The 22,494-nt window shown below is 47.0% G+C and overlaps 13 protein-coding genes across 13 annotated transcripts; 10 read left to right on the top strand and 3 right to left on the bottom strand.

Annotated features, from left to right (window-relative positions):
• Positions 1-78: 78 nt before the first annotated feature.
• N7509_009923 (uncharacterized protein) lies at positions 79-408 on the top strand (the record flags this gene model as incomplete). The annotated part of the gene is made up of 1 exon (XM_056634560.1): positions 79-408. The coding sequence occupies one exon, from the start codon at positions 79-81 to the stop codon at positions 406-408; it is 330 nt and encodes a 109-aa protein (XP_056485180.1).
• A 677-nt stretch (positions 409-1,085) lies between these two features.
• On the top strand, positions 1,086-2,072 carry N7509_009922 (alpha/beta hydrolase; the record flags this gene model as incomplete). Its single annotated transcript, XM_056634559.1, has 1 exon — positions 1,086-2,072. One exon carries the CDS (start codon positions 1,086-1,088, stop codon positions 2,070-2,072), a length of 987 nt encoding a protein of 328 aa, XP_056485179.1.
• Positions 2,073-2,100: 28 nt separating this feature from the next.
• N7509_009921 (fungal specific transcription factor domain-containing protein) lies at positions 2,101-4,210 on the bottom strand (the record flags this gene model as incomplete). The annotated part of the gene is made up of 3 exons (XM_056634558.1): positions 2,101-3,018; positions 3,119-4,042; positions 4,094-4,210. 3 exons carry the CDS (start codon positions 4,208-4,210, stop codon positions 2,101-2,103), a joined length of 1,959 nt encoding a protein of 652 aa, XP_056485178.1.
• Positions 4,211-7,141: 2,931 nt separating this feature from the next.
• N7509_009920 (uncharacterized protein) lies at positions 7,142-8,758 on the bottom strand (the record flags this gene model as incomplete). Its single annotated transcript, XM_056634557.1, has 1 exon — positions 7,142-8,758. The coding sequence occupies one exon, from the start codon at positions 8,756-8,758 to the stop codon at positions 7,142-7,144; it is 1,617 nt and encodes a 538-aa protein (XP_056485177.1).
• A 448-nt stretch (positions 8,759-9,206) lies between these two features.
• Positions 9,207-10,412, bottom strand: N7509_009919 (4-diphosphocytidyl-2C-methyl-D-erythritol synthase; the record flags this gene model as incomplete). Its single annotated transcript, XM_056634556.1, has 1 exon — positions 9,207-10,412. One exon carries the CDS (start codon positions 10,410-10,412, stop codon positions 9,207-9,209), a length of 1,206 nt encoding a protein of 401 aa, XP_056485176.1.
• A 266-nt stretch (positions 10,413-10,678) lies between these two features.
• Positions 10,679-11,620, top strand: N7509_009918 (Ribosomal protein S5 domain 2-type fold subgroup; the record flags this gene model as incomplete). The annotated part of the gene is made up of 1 exon (XM_056634555.1): positions 10,679-11,620. One exon carries the CDS (start codon positions 10,679-10,681, stop codon positions 11,618-11,620), a length of 942 nt encoding a protein of 313 aa, XP_056485175.1.
• Positions 11,621-11,989: 369 nt separating this feature from the next.
• On the top strand, positions 11,990-12,919 carry N7509_009917 (dihydrodipicolinate synthase family protein; the record flags this gene model as incomplete). The annotated part of the gene is made up of 1 exon (XM_056634554.1): positions 11,990-12,919. One exon carries the CDS (start codon positions 11,990-11,992, stop codon positions 12,917-12,919), a length of 930 nt encoding a protein of 309 aa, XP_056485174.1.
• Positions 12,920-13,305: 386 nt separating this feature from the next.
• Positions 13,306-14,700, top strand: N7509_009916 (fungal specific transcription factor domain-containing protein; the record flags this gene model as incomplete). Its single annotated transcript, XM_056634553.1, has 2 exons — positions 13,306-13,446; positions 13,609-14,700. The coding sequence occupies 2 exons, from the start codon at positions 13,306-13,308 to the stop codon at positions 14,698-14,700; spliced, it is 1,233 nt and encodes a 410-aa protein (XP_056485173.1).
• A 328-nt stretch (positions 14,701-15,028) lies between these two features.
• Positions 15,029-16,851, top strand: N7509_009915 (uncharacterized protein; the record flags this gene model as incomplete). The annotated part of the gene is made up of 3 exons (XM_056634552.1): positions 15,029-15,508; positions 15,577-15,671; positions 16,650-16,851. The coding sequence occupies 3 exons, from the start codon at positions 15,029-15,031 to the stop codon at positions 16,849-16,851; spliced, it is 777 nt and encodes a 258-aa protein (XP_056485172.1).
• Positions 16,852-16,919: 68 nt separating this feature from the next.
• N7509_009914 (uncharacterized protein) lies at positions 16,920-17,759 on the top strand (the record flags this gene model as incomplete). The annotated part of the gene is made up of 1 exon (XM_056634551.1): positions 16,920-17,759. The coding sequence occupies one exon, from the start codon at positions 16,920-16,922 to the stop codon at positions 17,757-17,759; it is 840 nt and encodes a 279-aa protein (XP_056485171.1).
• A 773-nt stretch (positions 17,760-18,532) lies between these two features.
• Positions 18,533-19,077, top strand: N7509_009913 (GNAT family N-acetyltransferase; the record flags this gene model as incomplete). Its single annotated transcript, XM_056634550.1, has 2 exons — positions 18,533-18,812; positions 18,887-19,077. The coding sequence occupies 2 exons, from the start codon at positions 18,533-18,535 to the stop codon at positions 19,075-19,077; spliced, it is 471 nt and encodes a 156-aa protein (XP_056485170.1).
• A 711-nt stretch (positions 19,078-19,788) lies between these two features.
• On the top strand, positions 19,789-21,442 carry N7509_009912 (uncharacterized protein; the record flags this gene model as incomplete). Its single annotated transcript, XM_056634549.1, has 2 exons — positions 19,789-21,170; positions 21,220-21,442. 2 exons carry the CDS (start codon positions 19,789-19,791, stop codon positions 21,440-21,442), a joined length of 1,605 nt encoding a protein of 534 aa, XP_056485169.1.
• Positions 21,443-22,007: 565 nt separating this feature from the next.
• Positions 22,008-22,472, top strand: N7509_009911 (uncharacterized protein; the record flags this gene model as incomplete). Its single annotated transcript, XM_056634548.1, has 1 exon — positions 22,008-22,472. The coding sequence occupies one exon, from the start codon at positions 22,008-22,010 to the stop codon at positions 22,470-22,472; it is 465 nt and encodes a 154-aa protein (XP_056485168.1).
• Between the last annotated feature and the right edge of the window lie 22 nt (positions 22,473-22,494).

Genomic DNA, 22,494 nt, shown 5'->3' with positions numbered 1-22,494 from the left:
CAGACAACCAGGAATAAAGCAACTGAACACCCCCAGTAATATTTATCAAACTTGAGAAGCTTCAACTGCTCGATCAAAATGAAGGCGACATTCGGTACTCTTTTCACCCTCCTCGTCGCAGCCTCTGCTGCTCCATTCCGCGAGTCCTCCAACCAAGTCGCGAGGTTCAGTGGCAGTCAACTTCAAAGCCTGTTGAACGTTTTGGCTATTCACAACGTGCATGGCGCCCTCGATGTTGACCAGAACATCTCTTGCACTGTCGCCTACACCCTGTCCCTGAGTATCTGTCACCCTGCTCGACACTTTGGTATAATCTTGCTCATCAATTTTACAGGCACCACTGGCCCACCATACACCATCGATCTCGCCTCCCTTGACCTTTCCAACTGCACCTATACCGGCCCCTAAATGATCATCTGTCCGGGGCTCCCAATATCTAGTATTGATGTCGAGCCCTATGCACGATCTGTCAATGCTATAAACCGATGGTGGCTTTCATCGAAGAGACTTCATGGTTTGGCTGGCACAGTAATGCGCTTTACGTAAATTCTAAGAAAAACCCAATGAAAATCGTCGTTGAAGATGCGAGCGCTCCATATTACGTTGTAGCTGAGAATAGCTCATTTGATAACATTATATCCGTGTAACACTCAATCGATTTTGTTCCACTCCGCGACTATAAATCGGATACTAGGAGTCCATAGGCGTATATTCGTACGACGCGATCGACGCGATCATGGGCAATCACGGTTGCTCTCGGTCCCGGCGATCGCCTTTCATTGGTCTATCGGCGTTAGGACTCAGCCTGGGGCACAACTGCCCACTTTTATCGGCGATAAGTTCAGAAGTACGAAAGCGGAGAGAAACACCATGGTATAATTGGGATATGTTTAGTTTAGAACGTCATTCAGAGTTTTGAGAATTGCTATGAATTATTGCAAGGCCATGGCCACGGCCTAACGCCGATGACTTCGGGTTATATAACTGACCACCTGGGCAGCGTTGTCGCTTTGAGTTACAACTTCAAGTTCTAAGAACCTTTCAGTCACAAGCTTCATAACCGACCAAACTTCATTCAATACAAAATGCCTGCCCACGGACAATACACCACAGAAAAAATTACATATCCCTCTCATGGCGAAACTGTCGCCGCGGTTCTGTATTATCCCACAAATGTTGCGAATCCACCCGGAGTTGTTATAACTGGTCCATATTCTTTTGTGAAAGAGCAAGCGCCGTTGCAATATGCAACCCGTCTCGCGGATGAAGGTTACGCAGCACTGATCTTCGACCCACGCACCGTTGGCGAAAGCACTGGCGAGCCCCGCCGACAAGAAAACCCAAAAATGAAAAACGAGGACATGGTCGCAGGACTCGACTATCTATCGACACGCGGCGATGTTGATTCATCTCGCCTCTTCTTAGTCGGGATCTGTCAGGGCGGCCCTGAATCTTTGGATGTAGCTTCCTACGATGATCGAGTTGCGGCAGTGGCCTCGGTCTCTGGATACTATCGAGACCATGAAACCGATATTTACATGATTTGCGCTGGGTGTGTTGCATGGACTCCTGGCGCGGACATCGCGACGATGACACTGCCTACTCCTGAACAGGGAGAAGCCCTGTACAAAGCGCGACTTGAACGGGCTAAAGAAGCCCGTGAGTTGTACAACAAGACTGGGGAAGTGGTGTACCAGCCACTGGTTGATCCGAAGGCTGCTGACCCTAATACTGGGTCGCTGGCCGGCCTTCCGGGACCAGTCGTTTGGTCCTGGTACGGACCGTGGACGCTTAAGGGATTTGAAAACCGATACGCGGTGATGAGTGACCTTGACCACTTTGGATACTCCACTGTGCCTGGAGTGGCAAAGCTGAACAAGCCCGCTCTGCTGATCCACGGCGACAACTGCATGAATGCAGCGGCCGCGAAGCGCCACTACGATTCCATTCCCACGAGTCAGAAAAAATTGATTTGGAATAACGAGGTTTCGCATTTCCAGCACTATGACCAGCCGGACTGCGTTGATCGCAATGTGGGCGATATTGCGGCCTGGTTTGCGGAAGTCAAATAGGATAGAACCAATGGCATGTGTGTATACTTCAATGGCCAAGTCCGTTCATCAAACCCCAAAAGCTGTTATCTGAGAAATCACCTTCGAAAATCAATCCATCCGCAGTGTTCGCCGTGAGTGGGTCCAATAGATAATTCTGTAATGTATCTGTATATGGTATTGGTGTCGTTGAGAGATGGTCGAAGAATAGATCATGCGTAGGACATGGAGGTAACACGGCGTGGAAAGATAATTCCGACGGCGCGATGTTTTCATTGCTGGAAGGAGTTCCAATTGGGTTGGTAAAAGTTGCTGTAGCAGCATCTCGAGCGGGTTCGAAGATGCCAAGGCGATGTCTTAAGCGATAGTACAAGCTGTACACAACACCATGTGCTGACCTTGCCATAATATTGGACTCGCCGATTATACCCAGCCTTTTTATACCCTTTTCAATAACGTCAATACACTCTGACCTTTGCTCCGGAATTTCGTCCGGAAAAGCAAGGCAGAGTGCTGTGATAAGGACAATCGCGTCGAAAGAAGCATAGACAAAATTGAATACTTTACGCTGGCGTGGCTCTAACTGTTCAAACAGTCGTTCTTGTGCGTGAAGAATAGATATACCAGCCTTTAGGGCCTCCACGCGACTGTTGGCAACCGAGAATATGAAGGGCCGATGAAGGGCGAGAATAACGAAGTGGATGAGCGATGATAGCCCGTCTCTAGCAACAGGCAGCCATTGACAGCCGAGTAACTGGTCGAATTTCTTATCTGGGTATTCCAGACGACACCAAGAGGGTAAAAGCTCTAGGTTTTCTTTGATTGCGGTGCCGAGGCTTTCAACAATCGAATAGTCTTTTGAGTGCGCGCTGTTATTTTCAAGTTGGTGAATGTCCTTGAAGTATCGGTAGGCTACATTGTAGCCGGCAAGGATGATATCAAATGGCCGGGGAGGATCAGTCTCGGACTGCCAATGCGCAAAAAAGTCCCGCCGTATTTTTTTCGTCTTCAATTGTGCGAGTGAAGTGATCGATTTGAAAATCGGTCGCGATCGGTCGGCCGAGAACGGCAGCCATGTGGACATCCCAAATATGCAAAACCACCCATGCTCTATGGCCCGCAAGGCTAGCACCCTCACCCTTGCAATTCGGTTCCATTGGAGATCGATCAGATACAGCTCTTCCGGTATGTAGGCCAATATCCTGTGCATCGCGAATTACTGCGCCAATTGTATGCCATGCTTCAATCACTTTACCACTGCTTTTCAAGAATGAGGCTCGTAGCAAGCCTGCTTGTACCGCAGATAGTGTTATATTCTTTTTCTCCAGTCGTGCGAGTAAATCAGCACCTGTCTCACTATATTCACCTCCAAGATCATGGAAGGTCATACCAGCCATGGTGATGAGAGAACTAATGGTTGGATCATCAGGGGGATGAAAAAGAAGGGCCTGTGCGAGGACTTGAAATAGCAATGCTGGGAATACGAAGGTTTCGAGCGCTAAGCTTCCAACGTCTGCTTGAAGGTCAGAGTAAGAGATCCCTTTCCATGCGACCATTTGATCCTTGAACGACTTCTCGTCAATCAGGTCGTACTGCCAATTGATTTCAGAGAAGAAAGTTTGGACCAAGGACTCCATACAGGCCTGTGAAGGCAGCTGGCGGACTGCTTCTCTATACTTGCGGTTTGCATCGTTTCCGAAACTGGTCTGATTCGTGGTACGAGTGCTGGATGAACTCATGGCGTGATCGCCGTGCGGATCGACCGCACGCAGTAGGCTCATGGAGTTGTAATTGCCGTGACTAGAGTATCCGAGGTCACGTAGTTTGTCTTCATACTTGCCGGACCGATCATTTTTCTGATCAGCAGGCTGGCAAACTTGGACAAGATCAGTGCCCCCGCTGCTTTCGGAGAAATCACTCTCGCAGGGGCGTCTTCGAATGACTTGGCGCCCCTTTAGTTCGTCTTCATACTGGCAAAGGTTCTGTGGAGACTGATCAGACTATGAGCAACATTGTGTCTAGAAAGATACACACCTGCGTACATCGCTTGACACAATTGCAACAGGGATACTTGCGGTCACACTATTTAACTCAGAGTAAGTAGACGACGAGATAACTATCACTTCAGGCTCCCTACCTTTTGCTTGCGCCGATGGCATTCGGTACAGGACATTACAGTCCTATTTCTTTTCCGAGGTTTATGTCCCCCATTCACGCCACTTGAATGTGACATAGATAGTCGCGACGCCATTTGACACAGGTAACTGGCAGGCAAAAGAGACGGTTCAGAAAGGCTGATTGGGGGGGGGGGGTCACCATAATTGGAGAGGGTTCAGCGGATGATTTTACCGCGACACGTTCACCGCTTACGTCATTCACCACGTGAATATAAATGCTTTGTAGAAGTAGAAGTAGAAGAATGTAAAAAGAATGCATGTTGAAGGACGACTTGAAGATTCTGACATACGTATGGGGAAGACGACAGTCTCGGGCGTTATTTTCACAGGTACTGATTTTCTAGTTGTAACTAGTAAAGATCGAACTTTTTGTTACGGTGTGAACCACACGAAGTCCTGGATTCCATCAGGTGGTCAAAAGGGATTTAACAAAAGGATAGGACATAGAGAGCAAAAAAGAAAATCTTTGTTTTAGGCACCGGTGCGTATGTGCACGTAGTTTGATTTTCCTGCAAGTGCCTACTACTATCTTAATAGAAACACCCTATCTCAGCTAAGAGACAAGAACAAGCATTTTCTGGCAATGCCCGTAATATGATGCAGATGGCTTGGAATTTGCAGGACTCGAGAGGTAGTAATTGAAGAGCGCAGGTAGTGGCACTGATGTCCAGAAGTACTATTGTATAACACTGATCCTGTTCAATATAAACTCCGAGCCCCACTCATTATAACCGAGCCGAATTAAATCCTCGGAATCTATCATGTGAGATTATTCGAGATGCAGCGGAGCGTAAAGAAATTCAAATCTTGTGACTCTAATCCTTTGTTCGTGATGTCCTCGAATATGGTGAAAGGCTTCCTTGGGCGCGATATCGTTTTGGGAGGGTTGATGACTGCGGAAATATTTTTCAAGGAAATCCATGGACCTAATCGATTCATGGAGAGTAATGTATGTAAAGATACGTACTAAGTAATAAAGTATCTCTAATACTTACTGATTTGGAGGAATGCCCGGGCTACCAGCTCTTAATCAAAATCCCGACTGGGCCATCGCGATGCCAATAGTGGGGCTGACCGAGGAGGATATCCTCTTTCTTTGATGTGATTTCCGCCACAGAAATTGTGTTGCCAGTGGCTCAGAACACGGCCAATCCTACATGACTTTCAAAGAACTCGGCTATTTAACAACAGCGCAGTTGACCTATGGAATCATTCCTGTCAGAATTTAAGCGAAATGTTGCGGTGTTGAAAACAACAAAGATTCTGAACGCCATCGAATATCTCCCCGAAATGGTGCCTGCAGATATATATGCTCATCTCGAAAACTCGTAATGCTTCAATCAACACTTCTTCCCCAAATACCGAGTCACCATGGCCACAGAACTTGTTGATGAGCGGACTAGTAGAGTTTCCCAGTCGGTTTTTCTGGTAAGGATTGATTATCCCTTTTTAATCAAATGAGAATCTTTCAACTAATTTGTCATATGGCAGGGGTACTCTGGGCCCTAACTGGGACCTCTTTTCTCTTTGTTCTGTTTCGGCTTTACGTCCAGATTTCGTCGTTCCGTCGACTGTTTATAGATGATTTTCTTGTTATACTTGCCTGGGTTATCATTCTCTCCGCGGCAGTTATCTGGCAGATTGAAAACAGCGCTCTTTACGAGCTTTATGCAATTACCGCAGGAAGAGAGCCATTCAACCTTGACTTTTTGCCTCGGTTCAATCAGTTCATGCGGCTCCTCGCCCCGCTGCAGATATTATTTTATTCTAGCTTGTGGTGTATCAAGTTCTCGTTTTTAGTATTCTTCTATCGACTCAGTTCAAAAATCAAGGCTTTTCGAATTTGGTGGTTTGTCGTTTCTTTCTGCACTGCGGCAGTCTATATCGCGTCTATCAGCGATATCGAATATAAATGCAGCTTCGGAGGTATAGAATACATCATACGTAAGTATCAAAACGGCCAGAGGAATTGGCTAAGGGGACCCGGAAGACGGCTGAAACTTGATAGAGCAATGTACTCAACTGAAGCACATCCATTACGAAAACCGCACCTTTTGGGCAAATTGCGGAGGTGATGTCCTTACCGACTTAATGAGTGAGTTTACGGAGACAGAAACCCATAAACCATTTCGACCTAATCAACAGTGTGTCTAGTTCTCTCCATTCCTATAGTTGTCCTGTGGAATACTCATATTCCGCGCCGCAAGAAGATCCTATTGCTCAGTATATTTTCTGCAACAATAATCATTATGGTAGTGGCTATCGTACGAGTTGCTGCTGACAATACCTATGACAAAGAGATAAACATTGGCTGGCTATGCTTCTGGAGTTTTGTTGAAGTTGATACAGGTGAGAAGATGTGCCTTTCTAGGTTATTTCCACATATGAGCTAACCTAATTTCCCAGCCATCATTGTATCTTGTGTGGCTTCTCTCCGCCAGCTTATAGTAACATCACAAAACCAGAGCTCTTCGGGAAAAACAGCCTACCATGGTACAACTGATCCAATACTGAGAGCCTCAAAGCCTGGCTTTAGCCCGACATTTTCACACTCTGTTGCATACGCGGAGTCTCGAAATGAGGATGATGAAAAGGCACAATTCCCAAGCAACATGGTTCACGTTCAAAATGATATTGAAATATGTACTAGAGTTGCAAGTCAGTCTCAAGATGGTAGTAGATCTGCGACCGAAGCAAATCCGAGTCTCGGCCAGTGAATTTATTCTTTTACCATGTTATATCGCGATACATAGTCTTCACTTAGTAACACTGGATAACTATGTAGACTAGATTCCAAGACAGATATTGAGTCAGAAAGTTATCCAGATATCCAGAAGCCGGGCAGAATCAGGGCAAGTACCCATCCACTCCAGCAGATCAAATGATTGAATGAATGAATTCCGCTGGGAGAGTTCATTTCGTGAAATAATATGTCAATCGATGATTCTCCCGGCATCTATCCGATACTTCTGAAATGTTCATTGTCCAGCCTTGTGGAATTTGGAAAGACTTGATGCTTTGGTGATGATCCTTATAGTAGTTTTTGAAGCGGCCAGACGACCTGACGTCGGCCACTGATCCATCCTTCCAATCATCCAATACTAGTGTGATGGAATGCCTGCTAAGCTGGAAGCATCTCACAAGAACAAAGTCTAGCTCTTCCATGGGGAGAAACTCCAGCCCAGAAACGCAGAACATGTGATCCACCATTTCTGTCTGGCGCGAAAGAAATGACTCCATTCTGTCGTGTACTAGTTCGCTGTACTGACCAGCATGGCGAGCAATATCAAGCATTTTCTTGGAAATATCAACTCCAATCAAATGTGTGATTTTATTATCGGAGCTTGCATGTAAAGCACGACCGATTGCACCGCTACCACAGCCAAGATCGATCGCTGTCCCAGATAAAGAAATCGGGACTTCAACTTGATCCCCAGACTGCGTAGTCTGACCATAGCAATCAAAAAGAGAGGCTAGTTCTGTGAAGTGTAATTCGCGAGTACCAGGGTTCTTCAGGAAGAAGTTGGTGATGTAAGTGTTGATGACGGCTCTATACGCTCCCGGGAATCCATACTTGACGTCTGTGTCCTCAAGTTGAGATCCAGTTGGATAAAAGAAGACAGGAAGGGGATCAACCTCGATGACGTAGGCTCGACCGTCGCGGCCAATACGCATGTCAACGTCGCAACCCATATAATTTGTGTACATCTTCTTGGTTGTAAACGCCTCCACCGCCATCTTCTGCAAAAGCCGATAGAGATCGGGATCTTCAGCTTCCTGAAGGAGCTCGTAGCCAGATTCCGAGTCAAACTTTAGATCTAGCGTCAGGAAACGCCCATCACCGGAGACTTGTTTGTATTTGGCGCGTTGCGGAATGAGTGGGACTGGGGTTTCTCCCATTGCTATCACCACGACCGAGAATTCTTCTCCATCAATAAATTCCTGAACGACGATGTCTGTGCTATCAGGCCCCGCGGATTCATGAGCGTCTGCATATTGATCTGGATCAGGATGATCCAGGGCTATCGCTCGTTGTATGCGTACGGGGCGCATTAATTTGTTCAGTCGCTCGATACAGTGAATGAGCTCGGTCTTATTGCGGCATAAAGAATGCTCATCGATGAACATGCTTCCATAACTGGACGCAGGTTTGACAAATAATGGAAAGTTCTCAGTTCCGGGAACTAGAGGACTACCCTCCAGTTTTGCTGCAGCGAAGAAGTCCCATTTTGACTCCTCTCTTTCGGAGCTTTGAACACCAGCAGATGGAAGGTTGAATGACTCAAAATATCGAATCGCATCTATTCCTGCGAGTGAATCATCGTGTGTACCCCACATAAAGTTCAAATAAAAGTCATATCCTTCTTGCACAGCCGCATCAATCTGTTCCTTGGCTGTCGTTTTATGGATAGTTTTGTGCGCGACCGTGTGCTGAGTTGTGAATACACCTGGATTCATACATAACTCCTGCGCCTCGCCAACCGAAGCTTGCAGCTCCTCAAAACAAGATTGGAAAACACAAATTCGCATTGTGGAAAAGCCGTGCCTCAAGATAATCCGGGATTCTGGCTTGTGTTCAAATCGATGAAGCACGATAAAGCTGTCGCGTGTTCGCCTAAAAGCCTCCACCAGATCTCAGCTGAACCCCTCAGTAGTAAACACCAAACCTGCACGATCAGCTGAAGAAATCGACCCACTTTAAATTAATTCGAACCATTCAGCTCGTATTCGATGGATATTTTAGTCAATTTACACCGCTTATCCTTGATATCAACCAATGGCTCGAGTGCAGCGGATACTCTTAGCCGATATGATGAAATTGGATCGCGATCTTACCCATGAATTGAGATATTACGAGGAGGAATAGTATATGCAGTATACTGGAACCTGGTAGATAATTTAGAGACTTGTAATAAAGCCACGAAACGCATGGTCTAACATATCTCAACACATGAATATAAAATCTGGCAGTCCATTTTCAACTTCGAACGTTATTGGCAAAAACAGCCGTGGCTGTAGCAAAAGCCACCATCCCCTCTTCACGCCCCACAAATCCATTTTTCTCGTTGGTCCCTGCTTTCACGGAGACACGAGCCCTGTCAAGTCCAACTATCCGAGCAACTGAGTCTCGCATTGCGTCACGGTGGATGCTAATCCGCGGTTTCTCGCAGACAAAACTCACATCGCAATGTGTGATTGTGCCACCCGCCTCAGCAACGAGCTTGGCAGCATGGCGTAGAAACATATCGGATGATGCTCCTTTCCACTGAGGGTCAGCGGGAGAAAAATGACTGCCAATGTCGTCCGCTGCGATAGTGCCGAGGAAAGCGTTTGTAAGTGCATGTAGACCGACGTCGGCATCCGAATGACCCAGGAGCGATGACTTGTGTGGAATTTTCACGCCACAAAGAATAATCTCCTCTCCCGGTACCAGTCGATGCGTGTCATAGCCATGGCCGACTCGAACATCGGGTACACTGTTTGCATGGGTGCTGTTGAGTTGTAAAAATCGATCGGCTTCCTCGAAGTCCTCTGGGTAGGTCAACTTTATGTTCTGAGCATCTCCTGTTACAATGCGAACAGGTAGCCCCGCTTCTTCGAAAAGGGACGCATCGTCTGTGTATTCTGTTGTAGACGTGGCAGCACGCTCGTGGACTGCGAGTATAGCCTGTAGCTCAAATGCCTGAGGCGTTTGCGCACGAAAAAGACCATCTCGCGGGATTGTCGCTGTGATCAGCCCGTTTGAATCGGTCTTTTTGAGTGTATCAGACACCGCTATGGCTGGAATGACACCTACGGCAGGCTCCTTTGTGATAGATTCAAGAACCCTACCCAGTAGCTCATGTGGAGCGAATGGCCGGGCTGCATCGTGTATGAAAACATGCGAAGGACGACCGGGAAGTGTGGAAAGAAAGCGAAGACCTTCCAGAACCGACGCCTGTCGCTCATTACCACCAATCGTAGTGTAGATATTTTGGTCGCGATCGATGCAGGCCTCCAGCAGATCCGTGTCATCGGGGTGGTGAACAACAATAATAGGGTAATCGCAGCTCCATGACCGAAAAAGTTTAATGACGCGATTTATCACAGTATCCCCTGCGATCCGGCGGTATGCTTTCTGGCAGCCAACTCCTGCACGCGTGCCTCTGCCAGCAGCAGGAATGACAATGCCGACGGTTGGCATTTGTTGCGAAATGGGAATAGTCATTTGAAGAGGATGCTTTATTGTGACAGGATGAGTGTGGGCACAGATACAAACAGATAAGACTTGCCCCTCTTCTCGAACTGGATCTGCAGGTTCGTGGGGATCGGCGCACCCAATCTCGAATTTCGAACAGGTCGCGTGTCCTCCTTCCATCTCCAACCATACCGGAATTTCCCAGTCTACTCTATCACACGTTTGTCCTCTTTTTTGCCAGCAGCTGTTATCAATATTTATTGCACAACAAAATGACCCTCACATCCAAATCTCAGATTACCTTGCAAGTTCCTGCCAAAGTTAATCCCCAGATTTGTGTTGGTCCGCTTCGAAAAGATGGTTATCATGATATAACACTGGCATACCAGGCTATTTCGATCTACGACATTCTGACCATTTCTCATGCACCCAATGGCCCCACCATACAGGTCACCGGCATGGATAGCGACCGAGTCCCAAGCGATGGTCAAAACCTGGTGATCAAAGCAGCCAACATGGTTGCAGCTGAAGCCAAGATCGAGCCACTAGTACATTTTGAGCTCGTCAAATCAATTCCTTCGGAGGCGGGCCTTGGAGGTGGCAGTGCAGATGCTGCAGCTGCTCTTGTGGGGTGCAATATCCTGTGGAACTTGAGTATTAGCACAACAGACCTCATGCATATTGGTGCACAGCTTGGTGAAGATGTGCCTTTCTTCATTAACGGCATGATGGCTTTAGGAATGGGGCACAAGCAGCCTCTAGTGCCCCTCGTGACGAAGGAATATACCTGGAATTGGGTGTTGGGTGTTCCCTATCGCGGCCTGTCGACGAAGGCTGTTTTTGCGCAATATGACGAAATATTGGCTCAGTCAGACAATCCAGAAGAAGAATATCTTTCACGACGACAAGGCTGCATTGAAACTCCATGGGGAACAACTGACCCTGAAAAGCTCATATCAGAGCTGGTCAACGACCTTGAACGGCCGTCTTCTAAGCTTCTTCCTGATATCCCCACTGCTCTTCGGGCGGGCAAGACCGCAGGTGCTATCTGGAGCCTAATGAGTGGCTCCGGATCAACTTGCGCCTTTCTAGCAAAGGATGAAGTCCATGCAAAGTCTTTGATGATAGGGTTACAAAAGCTAGATATTTTTAGGGATGTCAGAATGGCCAATGGCCCAGTTGAGGGCGTCAAGGTCATCGACTCTAGCCCATAGACTGCAATGCGCACATTCATTCATTCATAAAAATATGTATATGCCATGCATCCAACACTGATGGCTACCATTATTTTCCCTGCCTACCTGATCCACGCAAAATTCATTTCTTTGATACGTGAGACCTTTGTTGGGCAAGGATGCATGGAATAAATCCGTGAGTCCGCGAGTCCGTGAATTTGCGGGGCGTTTCGTCCGCAAATCCGGGAATCCGTTTCTGTGATCTATTGCCAACTCCGAACCCCTCCAATCCGGATTGCTTTTCGAAATACATAAATAATGGCTTCGTATTTTGGATTGTTTATCTACAGCTCTCCTCAAATCATCAACATTCTCTACTATCATCACTTCCGCTCCTAAATTCTCAAAATGGTTGGCTTTGATATGCGTGGATTGACCCCGGCACCGGTCACTCCCTTCACCCCAGACGGCACCGTCGACTATGAAGCTATCCAGCGCCTTGGCTCTTGGCTCGGTAACATTGATGGGGTCAAAGGCCTTGTCGTCTTAGGTCACGCCGGCGAGGGTACTTTTCTCACCACAGATGAGCAAGTCTCCGTCATCAAGGCCTTTGTCAAGTCGGTTGACAACAAAATTCCAATCATTGCGGGAATCACGGGCGAAGGGACAGAGGTCGCCGCCTTGGAAGCAAAGCGAGCCAAAGAATCTGGGGCGGCTGCTGGGCTGCTTTATCCGTCTCATGGCTGGTTGCGCTTTGGATACCAACCTGGAGCGCCTCAGGATCGTTACCGACGCGTCTATGAAGTGTCTGGACTTCCCCTGATCCTGTTCCAGTACCCCGACAATACAAAGGCCACATATAGCCTACAAACTATGCTCGAAATCTCCGCTCAGCCTGGCTGCTTCGCAATGAAAAATGGCGTTCGTAACATGCGCCGTTGGGACACCGAAATTCCTGTTATCCGTGCTCAACGCCCCGATCTTCAAATCCTCTCTTGTCACGATGAGTATCTGTTGCATACCTCTTTTGATGTCGATGGATTCTTGGTTGGTTACGGAAACATTGCGCCTGAGCCTTTGATTGACCTCATCAAGGCTGGCAAGGCGAAGGACTACAAGAAAGCTCGAGAGATTCATGACCGACTCCTTCCCGTCACCAAAAGTGTCTATCACCGAGGATCGCACATGGAGGGAACTGTCGCTCTGAAGCATGCACTCGTTGCCAGAGGAATTTTGACCCATGCTACTGTCCGCTCTCCTCTGCTCCCATTAGAAAACGGGGCTGAAGATGAGATCCATGCAGCGATCCAGTCTGCTTCACTCAGCAAAATTATCTAGCAAGGCATCATTTTTCTGTCAAATAGTCCAAACACTTGAAATATTATAGATAGATGTGCATACAGAATTGAGCGAGTTGGTTTACTACCATCACTACCAGGACCACTTCAGGCTGCTATCCGAACAAATCCATGCGACACTAATTTAATGCATTATGTTTAGAATAAAACAAAACAAAATAAAAAAAAGTAACATGAAGCCTGGAAGTCTCACAAAATGAGAGGCTCCCATAGGCCGCCGGTTACGGATTTACCCCGGGCTCCAAATCTCCGCACCCCCGCATTGTCGACATGCCGGGCTGCCTATTTGAATCCGCGTTTTCCGATTTCGATCTACCTCTCTGCATTTCCTCCCTGTGCCATCCCATGCAGGGCCCAAGCTCCACTATGACCCCTTCCACGCATTCCTCGGCATCACCGGGGGTTGAAGCCGTACGCTCACCGGATTTGGGCCGCGTCACGTCCAAACGGCCTCTGACAGCCACGGATAGCACGACAGACGCTGAGAATCGTCGCAAGGATCCCAAGGTCAGCAGAGCCTGTGATACTTGCAAACGAAAGAAGATTCGATGCAACGGTACACTGCCTTGTAGAAGCTGTGCAAAACGAAAGATTGCTTGTGCTTATGACGCCAAATATGGCCGTGGCCGACCCCCGACCCCACCTTTCTCGATACCATCGTGAGTCCAGGAGACAAGAACTCCAAGACCGCTAGTTGACTCAAACACGACTGACCGAGGATATGTGGTATCGACGGCATCTGCTCCGCTCACCCGAGAAATTTCGCAGCATCCACATAACGATCCGACATCTCAAGCTTTGCAAGAAATAGAGATCGAAGATCAGTACTTTGACCCAACTTCTGGTTTGAACTTCTTACATCGAGCCTGGCGAAAACTCTCGACTCAGAAGGGAGATGGGGCTTCATATGGATTTCATGAAACAGATAAACGTCAGCTTTTGGCTTCAGCTGGAGATCGTCCTTTCAAGGTCGACAGAAATGTTTTCGATGCTTCGGGGTTTGTTTGTGTTCCCCAAGAATCGACACTGCGGAAGTTGCTGGAATTTTACTTTGAAACCTGTGTTGTAACATATCGCATGTTGCATCGACCAACAATAGAGGCTTGGATGGACGCTTTCGTCAAGGATAGGCGAGATGGCCAACCGATTGGGTGCTCGCTCGGGCATGCAAAGTCGGCGATTTTGCTGGCTATCATGGCCATTGCCACTTTGAGATACGAAAAGGTCCACGGAGATAAGTCGTCTCAAAACGAGGCAGTTGCGCTTGGTCAAAGTGACCAACTTTACTGCATGTCTACGAATTTAACCGAGACTGAGACCGGATTCCCGCGACTAGAGTCAGTGCAAGGGAGGCTTCTCCAAGTGCTGTATCTACTCCAAACGTCGCGTATGAACAAGGGTTGGTATACTTTCGGAAATACGTGCAATATCACCCTATCTTTGGGTATGCACAGAAGACGCGACTGTCAGCGAGACGTGTCATTTGCGAGTCGTCGCCTGGGTTATATTTCACTTCAATGCTACAAGCGCACCTTTTGGGTAGCATACACTATTGACAAGTACTTAAGTGTGGTTTTCGGACGGCCGAGGCTTTATCAAGATGAGGATATTGACCAGGACTTTCCAGAAAGTGTGAATGATGAAGACATGACACCTCAATGTCTATCATTATCTGAAGACTCGGGAGATTGCCACATTGATTCGCTAATATTGCATGCTCGGTATGTATCTGCTGATATGGCTTTGCGGGTTCGAAGCTGATGGGGAAAAAAGAATCGCTCGAATAATCGGCACCATTTCGCGTCAAGTATACTGTGTCGGAGAAATATCGAAACATGATCGATTAGTCTCTGCCCAATTGCTTCTCCAGGAATTACATCAATGGCGCACCTCTCTTCCTGCTCATTTGGGATCTGTGAAACCGTCAACCTTAGTACCAAGTTTCCGACGCCAAGCCGTCGCACTTCAGTTGGCTTACTCTCATGCAATAATGCATGCCACAAGACCATTCTTGCTAGGTGATGAAAATGCCGAGGTTTCAATGGAGTGTATTTCTGCAGCAAAGGCAAGCCTGGAGTTAGTAGACAAAATGGCAGGCGACAGCACCTTGTTTCACTCCTTCTGGTGGACACACTATGTAACATTCTGTGCTTTGGCGGTGGTTTATGTCTGGGGCATTCAGTTGGTTAGGCGGCCAGCGCGTCAGACCGATGATGAATTATATGCGAAGTTGTTTGATTTAGCTGAGAGATGTCGAGCTCATCTAAGGCAAGCAACAGCCGGGTTGTCACCTAATCGGCGATACGATATTATCCTTGAAGAATTGAGAAGAGAAGCTCGCAACTCCCACAATCATAAAGGTGGAGAAGCTGACCTCGACCATCAAGAATTTCAGACTATCGAGGATGATGATGGCCCCGGTCTACACGACCCATTTTTCAACGATCCGCATGTCACGAGCTCTTGTGACCCGAATTTTCTAGGAATTGCGTATAATGGAGGGACCTCTTCAGCATTTGGATTCGAGGGAGCATTTCAGTTTTCTGATTGGCTAACACTCGACTCATCGGTACGTCTTACAATCAACATTGGTAGAACCTCGTCGTCGACTAACTTTACTCAAGGCCTTTTTCCCAGTGGCTGATCCTAAGTCTGTGTCTCCACCATGGCTTTCTGCCTTACCTGAATGAATTTACCATTTCGGTTAGGATTGGCGATAATAAATATGATGTGTAGCTCCCCACAATTGGATTTCGGATTTCACGGAAACGCTCGGGGGGAATCCGGAATCCGGGGAAGCCAAGCTTTTTGCGGTTCATCTCCGCGGGCTGCTTTTATGTCGCGCCTCTTCTCCCGTTCGTATATATCACTCAGAATCCCACCTGCAATTGAAAGGGGGGTATCTGTGTCTACCATCATGGTTTCTCTGCGACAGATCAGCACTCGCCGGGCATCCGAAGACATGTATGAGAAAGACGCTGCCGTGATGCATCTTGAGGAACAACCGCATTCTGGGATCTCTCCCGAGGATCGAGAATTTCTGGACAATTTCACACATGAAGCAAAGCTCAAATTATTGAAGAAGGTGATTCCCACAAATAATGACCATCAATTGACCGCAACTGAAAGAATTCGCTAATTTTCTGTTTCTCAGATTGATGTGCGTGACTCAACCTTCCGACACGATGCACTGTAATCCGCTTTTCTTAACTAACACTTTGATTAGTTGCGACTTGTTCCTATGTTTGTTCTTCTTTATCTGATGGCTTATATAGATAAAACGAATATTGGTGAGTGAGTCTAGACATTGACCTCGTAGTGGAACTAACAGAGACCAGGAAATGCCAAAATCGAAGGCCTCCTTCCCAGCCTACGAATGAACGGAAATCAATACAACATTGCACTCTCAGTATTCTTCATACCATATGTTCTAGCTGGTGAGTTACTGAAAAATGAAACTTGGATGGTACTAGTACCTAGAGTTAACAGTTTCGAAGAGGTTCCAAGCAACATGATATTGAATCGATTACGCAGGCCATCGCGATATTTAGGGGCCCTTATATTTCTTTGGGGAATCATAATGACATGCACTGGATTTGTTAAGAACTTTGCTGATCTTGTCGTGATTCGGCTCCTTTTGGGACTTTTTGAGTGAGCTTTGCCCTTATACGATATGGTAATGCAGAACTCTAACCCAACATTCTCCATAGGGCTGGCTTTCTTCCTGGCGCTGTGCTCGTTATATCGAAATGGTATCTCCCGGATGAGACACAAAGTCGAATTGCCATTCTTTATACCTCCGCTGCCTCGGGTGGAGCATTCTCTGGTCTTCTTGCCTTCGGAATTGCCAAGATGGATGGCGTTGGCGGCTACGAAGGCTGGCGTTGGGTCAGTCTCCTCAACACAGTTTAGACCGCTTGGCATGATCGCTAACTTTGAAGATATAGATCTTCATCATTGAAGGACTCATAACCATTGCCATGGCAGTTCTGTGCTATCTTCTTCTCATAGACTCCCCAGCCCTGTCTCCTAAATGGCTTAGCACGGATGAGATTCGCTTTTTGGAACTTCGTCAGATTGCGAATCTTAATCAGGGTGAGAACCATAAATCCTTTGACATGAGAGCCTTGATTAGTGTTGTTACAGATTGGAAGATTTATCTTCTCATCTTTGGCGCCTGGTCAAATGCTGTTCCTAACTATGCTCTCAAATTCACCATGCCTGAAATCATCACCTCAATGGGATATACTTCTGCCAAGGCCCAGCTGCTGACCATCCCACCTTACGCTGTTGGAGCCTTTTCCTCTTATGGCTTTTCGGTATTTGCCGACCGCTATAAATGGAGAATGCCATTTATTCTTGTTCCACAACTATCTATCGTCGTCGCATTTGCAATCTTATTTTCCAAGGCCGCCGAAATCGATAACAACATAGCTCTCTGCTACTTTGGAGTATGTCTCGCTTGCTTTGGAATGTACCCTATTCTCCCGGGTGTCAATACTTGGAATGTTTCCAACAACCCCGATCCGCATAAGCGAGCCGTCGCCATCGGATATCTCATATGCATGGGAAATGTGGGCGGAATTATTGGCAGCTTCATTTATCGTGCAGATGAGAAGCCCCGATATCCAACGGGCTACGGCACATCGTTGGCATTTGCGGCGGCAGGAATCGTGGCATGTCTTGTCTTAGAAGGATTGCTTTGGAGATCGAACAAAAGGAACTCGCATCTCACTGTGGAGGAAATCCGCCAAAGGTATACTGAAGGAGAGCTTCAAAAAATGGCCGAAAGAAGTCCCCTTTTCAAGTACACGCTCTAGTCACGAATTAATTTTGTCATGATGGACCCGGTGGGAAATAACATTATATATGAACCTTGGAAGCTTTTGACCGGAGGACAAAGTTGAAGAGTAGATGGATTTATATGCAAATATATAATTTACATCTGTTGAGCATTTGTTTCTCGTACAACTTGCATGACAACTCATGGTCGCGGCAGATTTGCCCAGGAATAGAAACACAGCCAAAATTCAGTACATTCCTCCAATAGTACCCAATCTGCCAGTGCCGTGGAAAGCCATGGAGGGATATAGTTTGTTCAGATAAATATTCTGCACCAAGCCGGTCTCTTACTAATTTTTTTTGTAGATTGTGTTTTTTATCTTGAACTACGGGTGAATTTGATCGACGTCCGAATCTCTGAATTCCAATGCCCGAAGCCCCTATAAGGAAAGTGCGCGCGATGTGCGGGAATGAGTGCGATGAGTCAAACAGACCTTTGTGTTCGTTCTAGCCACTTTTCATTTTTGAGACTCTACTAGTACATTTGTTCATTCAAGTTGAAGCCCCAGTTCACGGAATATTCCTCAGATACTAGTATATCCGCTTTTCTGTCTCATTCGTCACTACCTCCGAATGCCGCTCCGAGGATTAGTCACAGACTCACACCCACTCACTTCTGGCAGCTACATAAACTACTAGTAGACTCGGACCTTGCATGACATATTGCATTCTTCCATCTCACTCTACAAACAGAGCCAACCTTTTTCATTTCCAGGAAAAATTTCATCGACTGAATTTTGGATTTTCTACAATGGCATCGTCAGAAGAATACAAAATCACCAAACTCAATAGCAATGACTTTGACGAGTGGGCTACCCTCTTTCGGGCTTATATCGATTTCTATCAGACTACAATCCCCGACGAACAATACCGGAAAACCTTTGATCGAATCCTTGATACCAATTCTGACCTGTACGCCTTGGTGATGAGACAGCAGCAAGGCGAATCCGGAGATGGAAAAATGATTGCGATTGCGCACTTTTTCCCTCAGCAAACCCCGTGGAGCGAAAAGAATATTATGCTATTGAACGGTATGTTTTGTAAATCATTACCTGAGCCATGTGTCCGTCTATAGTTTACTAACGAAATTATTTGCTACGACCAGATCTCTTTGTGGATCCAGCAGTCAGAGGAAAGGGTCAGGGTCGCAAGATGATCCAGGCAGTGGCAGATGCCTCAAAGGAGATGGGGTGCCTTCGACTTCAGTGGCTGACGAAGCATGATAATGTCACTGCTCGTCGACTCTATGATACGATGGCAGACACCTCATTTGTTCAATATCGTATGGGACTATAGAGAATCCTCTCCGGTCTCACAAACATTGAGATCCTCCGTACCTACGAATCAATTTATTAATTTCTTTCTAAATAAATCGTCAGATTCGATTATTTCTCAATTAAACTAGTCAAACAATGTGCCTTTAATGACTTGTTTGCAAAATATTTGTCGCAATGCCTGTGACTAAGCATGGTCTTGCATATGCGACATGTGACTCCTTAAAAGCCCAACAACCACCAACAATCGAGATCTCCCATTTTTCTCATAGACCCCATGGTGAGAGGTCTCCTTTCGAATAAAAGGACTTCTCCACGGCGCTCAATCTTTCCCAAATGAACAACCATCTACTACTATTCCCCTACAATCAACCAATATCAACGACATGGCTAGCTCGGGTGACTCTGCCGCTTCGTCAAGTCATATTCTCCGGGCCCAAACAACACGCACCCAGTCAACCACAGGCAACGCCGATTTCGATTGAAGGCGAGGGAGACAGGCTATCTTTAATCAGAGTCATATGCATTTTGGTTTATAAAGATGCTGCTCCACCTGCACCGGATCTACATTTGGTCTCCGATGCTAATCTTTCGGGGACAGCGGGGCAGATCCGCCCGAGGGGTAATTTCAGATAAAAGCGCCCCGGAACCGGAAGGTGTATAAACTCGCCGAGGTGACACCATCTTCTCCTCATCCCACCACTATCTTCCTACACAGCAATCGACTCACGCCATGGGCAATCAACTCTCCTATCTCGAAACGCCTCATGAAATTGACCTAGGCCCTAAGGGCAAGCTCCGAGGAATTCAATATGACAACAAAGCCCGCCGATACGCAGGCATACCCCTACGCTCTACCACCAGTAGGTGCGCACCGTTGGAGAAAGCCTCGCCCATTGCCCGCGGGCACAGCTATAGTGAATCGGGAAGTCCTTTCGACGCCTCGTTTTTCCGTCCTGTTTGCCCTCAAGCGAAATTTGAGTCCGGAGCCGAAAAGGACGTGGGCCCGGAAACGTATAGCGAGGATTGTTTGCTGCTGAATATCTGGACTCCTGTTGAAGACCCTACAGAAAATTCAAAAAAGAAATGGCCGGTTGTTCTTTGGCTTCACGGTGGCTGGTTCCAGCTAGGCGACCCGCTTCAAGAAGTTGGAATGAATCCCACCGAGATGATCTCCACTGGAAAGCTCAACGCTATCGTGGTTGGTATCGGCTACAGACTCAACGTGTTCGGATTCCTTGCTGGTCAGGCTCTGCTTGACGAAAGTGATGGTGATAGCGCTGGTAATTTCGGTCTCTGGGACCAGCGCTTGGCCATGGAATGGGTGTACGAAAATATCGCAGCTTTCAACGGTGACATCAATAATATTACACTGGGTGGTCGCAGTGCTGGATCTTACGGCGTTCAAGCACAAGTTCTCTATGACTTCCGACGCGAAACACAGCTATTCCACCGTTTCTACATGATTTCGAATGCGATTCCGGCGCAGCCCAAGGCACTGTCAGATGTGAATCCTCAATTTGACGAGCTGTGCGAATACTTTAGCGTGCCGGCCAACCTTTCCGGTCCTGAGAAATTAGACAAACTGCGTGAAGTGAGCTACCAAGATCTCGTTGCCGCACTGGAGAATCTCAAAAACCACACATTCCGCCCCGTGACAGATGAGCTTTTTATCTTCAATGGATTCACCGAATACAATCACAGCGGTGCATTTGCCGAGGAATTCAAGAAGCGGAATCTACGGATATTCATTGGAGAAGTTCTCAACGAAGAGACTCTCTACGCGACATATAACAACCCCGAGCCTAATCTCGAATCACTTCGGCTGCAAGTTTCGAACTATTACGCACCGGAAACAACAGATCGCGTATTGAAGTCATATAAGCTTCCCACCACCCAGAACCGAGAGGAATGGAACACGCTTTTTGGAAATATAATTGCAGATGGGCAAGTTCGAGCTCCCTCACGCTGGTTGGTGAATTGTCTTAGCAACCATGGCGTGCCTTTGCGTGACATCTGGCGGTATCGCATTGCGTACAGACTTTCGTTCATTACAGATAAAGTGTCACCTTTGTCTTTTGGCGTAGCACATGCCATGGACAAACCATTTTGGAAGTGAGTTTCAAATAAACTGAGTTCTCTTTCTCAGCTAACTCTTCATTAGCTTCTCGATCATGCACGGTCCCACTCCCCGGGAAAGAAAACTGATGGAAGACTGGATTGAGGCATTTGTCGCATTTGTGAATGATGACCAGCAATACGATTACGGCACGAACTCAATTGATGAGATGAGGGTGGCAACACCGAACTGCAGGATTGATGTTGAAAAAGATGAGAGATGGTCAGATCTGGTCAAGTTGGGCGAAATCTTTGCAAACGATGTTTGATTCTTTCTGATCATCAGCCTCTCTTTCCTTCTTTCTTGCTGCATAATATGAATTCTGAACTTGAATTTAATTACAACCACCATCAGTAAGGTGACCCCTTCCAAGGTTCCAAGCCCCCGAGGTTCCAAGATTTGATGAACTCCGAGTCTTCGATTAATAGTTCGAGGCTCCGGTCGACATGCGGCGCTCCTCGTCGTAGTATCAGAAAAATATAGGTGCAGAGGACTCGGGCGAGATAAATATAGAACCTACTGGCATCGTCTCCAGGGCTAGTTGAAACAGTCCTGGGGAACGCGACGTGCAAGGCAATTGGTAAAGTATCATAAGGCATTCATGGAAGTGTCGATCATGTTGATCCTCGTTCAGGCGTCCAAGCGCGTTAAGATAAGCATTGGCCGGCAGCGCGGGGTATGCGCTGTCAGAGGACGCCTGACGGCAATGCGTTCGTTTAATTGACACTGCCACTGCCATAGCCTTATTTGCGGGATGGAATCGTATAAATGAGCCGCAAATTCCCACCCAGAAATGAAAAAGACGGACATTGCAATCCACTCCACTCCAAACCATGGTGAACATTCACTCTGCGGCTGAGTCTGCTGTTAAAGCCTACAGTGCTGCTATCGCACTTGGTGCCAATTATTCTTATCCACTTCCAAAACTAGCAAGCCATGTCTCAACTTTTTTTATGCCTAATTATACTTCCTACTCTCTTGGAGAGATAAACCTCTCGCCTAACCAGTCGGTTGTTGCCAGCGATTTCGAGTCCATATATTCCGAATGGAGATCAAACGGTCAACCCGGAACTGTGATTCAAATTATTCATCATAAAATTCAGCCTGTGTCCAATTCAAGTGCCATATGCTGGTTGAAATACCATATTGATCCACAAAACGGACTGCCGGAGTGGGAGTGGACCAATGTCTATGGATTTTGTCGGACCGAGGAGAAGTTCACAAATGGTTTATATGGAGGGTGGGAATTCGCGGTAGAGGATAACGAGCATTTGCAATATGCGTCGCATGTTCATTAGTGTCCTTCAGGGATACGTATAG

Source organism: Penicillium cosmopolitanum (genome assembly GCF_028827165.1).
Source record: "Penicillium cosmopolitanum strain IBT 29677 chromosome Unknown utg000009l:1.0-9042332.0:1.0-9050551.0, whole genome shotgun sequence".
In the NCBI taxonomy this organism is placed as follows: domain Eukaryota; kingdom Fungi; phylum Ascomycota; class Eurotiomycetes; order Eurotiales; family Aspergillaceae; genus Penicillium; species Penicillium cosmopolitanum.
The sequence above is the reverse complement of the archived record's forward strand: the minus strand, read 5'-3'. Positions and strand labels throughout refer to the sequence as shown.